Genomic DNA, 6,000 nt, shown 5'->3' with positions numbered 1-6,000 from the left:
GAAAAACGGCTATCCTGAAGAGTCGCAGCCCTCATGAATGACATTTATTCCCTCTAGACAACGGGTTTGGGCCTAACTACACATATACTTACCGAGATATCTCACCTAAGGGACCTGAATGGTGGTTTGCGAATTTGGTCAACCACAACAATATATATATAGATATATATATACATACATATATATGTATTTATATGTATATATATATATATATATATATATGTATGTATGTATGTATATATATATGTATATGTATATATATATATATATATATATGTATGTATATGTATATATATGTATATGTATGTATATGTATATATATATATATATATGTATGTATATGTATATATATATATATATATATATGTATGTATATGTATATATATATATGTATGTATATGTATATATATGTATATATATATATATATATATATATGTATGTATATGTATATATATATATATGTATGTATATGTATATATATATATATATGTATGTATATGTATATATATATATATATATATATGTATGTATATGTATATATATATATGTATGTATATGTATATATATATATGTATGTATATATATATGTATGTATATGTATATATATATATATATATATATATATATATATATATATATATATATATATATATATATATATATATATATATATATATATATATATATATATATATATATATATATATATATATATATATATATATATATATATATATATATATATATATATATATATATATATATATATATATATATATATATATATATATATATATATATATATATATATATATATATATATATATATATATATATATATATATATATATATATATATATATATATATATGGCTGTCGAATCATGTGACCGATGACATCATCAAAATTTTTCTGTGGATCATTTTATCCCTAGATGACCCTCAAAAATGTTCACACCGATCAAATGTAGTGTTTTACATATGCAATTATGACATCATAAACGAAGGCACCTATGATGTCATTTTTTAAAATCACATTTCACATGAGAAGTACTTTCCGTGTGCCAGGTTTCAATTTTTTCCCCTTCGTGCGGTTTCAGAGATACAGAGGTCCAACATTTTTCCAACATGAATGCCACACCACGTGACCTATGACGTCATAATAATCATGACAACATTCTCTCCTCTGGTGAAAATTTCATCTCGATCCGACAAGCGGTTGTGGAGAAAAAGGGCCTGGGGCACTTTTGGAAAAGAGTAGGTCATTGTGTCATGGTGCCTGGCTAAACTTTAAATTGCTCCACCACTCAAGGACTGCTTCGGCAAACTCGAACAACCGGTCATCGACCTCCCTCTGGAGTCAAGAGGTGCATGGAGTAAAAAAACAATAACTGGTCTGGCACTCGGTCGAGGGAATCCCTCCTCCAGGCTGAACACGTCACGTTTTGTGTCCCACTGATGGGCCGACTCGGTAGCGTGACCTCAACCAAAATCGAATCAGTTCGTCCTCGTCACACACCCAACCCGTCCACCAAGTTTCGTCCGAATCCGTCCACAACTTTTTGAAATATCCTGCTCACAGACAAACAGACGGGGATGAAACCATAACCTCCATCCACTTTAGTTGGTGGAGATAATGACAAGGATAACAAGAAGAAGAAAAAAAAGCAACAGCAGCAGCAACAACAACAGCAACAGTAGCAACAGCAGCAGCAACTACAGCAGCAACAACAACCACCACCACCACCTCTTGTGGAAGCCACGAAGCATAACTTGCACCAGAGCCGGAGGTGTGTTCCCTTGCATTACCAATAAGCTTGCTATCGCTTGCCAAGCCACCTGTTCCTCATGACCGCTTCGGTGGAGTGCTTGCTTGGGTGCTTAAGCCGCTTGGCGAGCGTTCGACAAGCTGATTGGTGACGGAACACACGGGAATGAAAAAATCAGGTGCATTGATTGCATCGATGCAACCGGGTAAGAGCAGAACCATCATCACGTGGTGGACGATTGAAAAACAGAAGCGAGAACCGAATCCAATTAAATGGTGTTCCTGGACAAGTGTTCACGTTAATCACATCTATTTCTGATTACCGATTCCCACCCGACACCCGCACTTTGTACACCTTGAGCACCTGATTTTGGACGCGAATGACGACGAAATCAAGATCCTTCGCAAGGTAGACAATGGCTGGGATGGATGGGCTGGACTGGGATGGAGTGACTTGTTTCTTGCAGTCTCTTCCCCCCAAGGAGGCTTTCATCGGATCTCTACCGATCGAGTAAGTTCGACATCGTATTGGGATGAACAACGTTTTGAGCCCATGTGGACACAGACTTGAGATTGTACTTGAATTGACCAAACTCACTGTTTCCCTGCTCCAAGCTTTCTCTCGAATTTATACACGACATCAATATTGGTAACAAATATCATTCAATAACACAAGGTTCGTATTTCTTTGTACACACACACACACACGTATACACATACACATACACACGTATACACACACACACACACACACACACACACACACACACACACACACACATACACATACAATCGTATACACATACACACATAAACACGTATACACATACACACGTATACACATACACCCACACATACACATACACACGTATACACATACACACGTATACACATACACACGTATACACATACACACGTATACACATACACATACACACACACACATACACATACACACGTATACACATACACACACATACACACATACACACACACACACACACACGTATACACATACACACACACACACACACACACACACACACACACACACACGTATACACATACACATACACACGTACACACACACACACACACGTATACACAAACACATACACACGTATACACACACACACACACACACACACACACACACACACACACACACACACACACACACTAACACACACGTATACACATATACACACACACACACACACACACGTATACACATACACACGTATACACACACACACACACACACACACACACACACACACACACACACACACACACACGTTTGAAAAGGATTATTTCATTCGTTGTGGTATGTTGAACCCATTGTCCCTATATTCTGATTGTGATGCCCTATTATATACTCTGTTACAGAACGTCGGTGCTCCCAAAGCACTTTTATACTGGGTTCTTTGTAAAGCAAGGGTTACACTGGGTGGTTTGCCATTGCCTTCATGGAGTTGTTTGTCCGTGCTCTATCTTTTGAAATGCTGAGCGTGAAACGAGGAATCAGCACGTCCCATTTTTATTGTTTGGTCTGACTCGACCGGGACTTGAACCTCCCAGACTCGGCTCAAACCGTTCCACCACCAAGTGTTGTTCATATATATATATATATATATATATATATATATATATATATATATATATATATATATATATATATATATATATATATATATATATATACCTGATTATAATTTTTCTAACATGATTCTCGTTTTTTTTTTGAGGTCGTCTAAAGACCAAGATTTAAAGCTTTTTTTTATTTTCTTCATGCAAGTTTCAACCATGCAGAACAACGTCACCGTGCCCCAGCGGATGCTGATTTTGGAGATGTTTTTTTTTTGCAACAAAGTCTTACATTCCTTCAAAAAGGCAGTTTTGTAGGATCTATCCAAATACAAGAACTTGAAATATGTTATTGAGAAGTTTGGACAAACCGAGAGCATGAAACACCAAATTAATACACAGAGGCTGAAAATCTTTGGTGAGAACACCCGACAAGATGGAAGCTTTGTGGGGGTCTCTGAAAAAGTCGACACGCAGAATTGCATCACACATGATGGTCTGAAACTCTTCGTACAAGATGCAGTTACTGCAGCACCAGATCAAAATCAGAGAGAGAGAGAGAGAGAGAGGGTCCAATTTTGTACCACTGTTGCCCATTGGATCGAAGACGACCAGGATTTTCGAGACATCTTTTGTTATGAAGCCACTTCCATCTCAGCGGCCACGTAAACAAACAGAACATGCGATTTGGAGCAGAACACAAGCAGCACAAACGTATGGAATAACCAGTTACTGTAGCGAAAGTAGCTGTTTGGTGTGCCATCAGACGTAGAGGTATAATAGGACCTTTCTTTTTTTTGAGAACGAAGCCGGGCAAACGGTGACGGTCAACACAGATAGATATGTGGACATGCTGCAGTGGAGATTCCTTCCATACTCAGAAGGAAACAAGACATCACTAGAAATTCAGTCATATTCCAGCAAGAGGGTTGCACACCTACATACATCTTATGTACTTTGGAATGTTTGAGACGACATTTCTTGACGGATGGACAACCCATGGCCTCCTGACTCCTCGGATATGTCTCCTCCCGACTAATACCTCTGGAGGTCCCTCAACGCTAGAGCTAACGAAAACGACCAACATGCCGCCTGAGTTGAAAAATAACATCACACAAGAAGTTCTCAATCGAGTTATCGTCAACTTCAGTGTCCATGTGGCAGCTGTCATCCAGAGGTGCTTTGATTGAGCACCTCATCAACTTCTAATTATATCACTCCTTATTGCTTGTTGAAGCATTTTTTTTTCCATAATACGAAACAAATATTTAACTAAACTAAACACTAAACAGTGTCTCATTAGACAAAAACAAACCAAATAGTCTAATAATAATAAAAATTATAGTTTAATAAAAAGTTGCACATCATTTTGGAACACCATGTGTATCTGTGGATATATATGTATACATATAGTGTGTGTATCAGAACATGAGGATTCTAAAAGTTCCACAAACGAGACACTGGCAAGAGTACCTGCCACGCAAACTTTTAAACTCTTTTTAATATGGCACAAAGATGGCCGCTCATTTACCACCCAATCACGTGGGGTGTGTCTTCAAAACAAGCACTTGGTGATTTGGCCAAAATGAACAGAGGTGCAATGCTACAAACTGTTGCCATGTGAATTGACCTGTTGCTGCTAAATCCAACAAGATGATGGCAGAACAAGAAGTTCCCACACTAAGAATCTAGTGTAATAATGGCCAAAATAACAAACGATCAATAAATTGCTAACGCATGAGACAAAGTACAAATCCTGATGGCCCTCAAAGACATGACAAACATGAACTTGATCAATAATAATAAAAGGTTATCATTTCTCTGTGGCCATGAGCCTGACACACAGGAGAAGTGGGGAATGACGGGAAGCAAAATAAGAAAATAACCAAGCCAGGGTACAATAAAATAACTTGGGAAGTAATGGGGATAATGATGTCATGGCTCATTGCTGGCAGGAGATAAAGCGACATGGCTGGACCAATCCTGAAGCTGCCGTTGACCATGCCGTAGAGTCACAACGCTTGGTACCCTTAGAAGCACTCTGACTTGTCTGCCATTGTTAGAACCAACTGGAATCGCAAGTGCCACGGTCATCAACTCCTATGCGTACAGCAACGGTCACTGTCCACCTGGCACCAACTCATCTGTTCAGTGTAACTGATACTGTCACCAACTCGAACAGGAACATTGACTGAAATGACTTTGCCAACTGACTGGTTCACTGCCAAGTGTCACATCCATTTTCAGTGTGGCTTTTTTGTTGTACCACGGTGCAGCGTATCTCCCCTTGCTTCACAGACATACTCGCACCACATTCAGACCCTATCGCTGTTGGTCCACAGGATGGCATGTGTCTACAGTGGCAAAGAAATGAGAGGAACCTATAATCAACAGCTCCAATCCCACCGATTTTGGTCCAAGTCTTTCCTGAAATTTCTGGCCAGGTGTGACATTAATATTGTTACAGCCGCGGGCCATTCTTGTTACGCGATTCGAGTTCCACTGGCCATGTCAAAACGACCACGACCGCCAGCGAACATCACAGCCCCGATTAAGTTCCCGGGCCTGTTTGTCATGTTAAAATACTCATTAGGACCGTGAAATTAAGCGGAGGAAGTGCCGATTGTCCCTCGCAACCTTTCTGG

At 38.7% G+C, this 6,000-nt stretch overlaps 1 protein-coding gene across 1 annotated transcript in view; it reads left to right on the top strand.

Annotated features, from left to right (window-relative positions):
* The first annotated feature begins 1,649 nt into the window (after positions 1–1,649).
* LOC147034472 (uncharacterized) overlaps positions 1,650–6,000 on the top strand; it is a 28,938-nt gene continuing 24,587 nt past the window's right edge. Inside the window, exon 1 of the mRNA XM_085883829.1 lies at positions 1,650–2,279. Within this exon, the coding sequence (XP_085739955.1) occupies positions 2,185–2,279 (95 nt within the window). The 5' untranslated portion in view covers positions 1,650–2,184. The remainder of the gene's footprint in view (positions 2,280–6,000) is intronic.

The sequence above is a fragment of the Eptatretus burgeri genome, chromosome 1, assembly GCF_056783735.1.
Source record: "Eptatretus burgeri isolate ZD-2024b chromosome 1, Ebu_testis_v1, whole genome shotgun sequence".
Lineage (NCBI taxonomy): Eukaryota > Metazoa > Chordata > Myxini > Myxiniformes > Myxinidae > Eptatretus > Eptatretus burgeri.
Note: the sequence above shows the minus strand (reverse complement) of the source record. Positions and strands in the feature narration are given on the sequence as shown.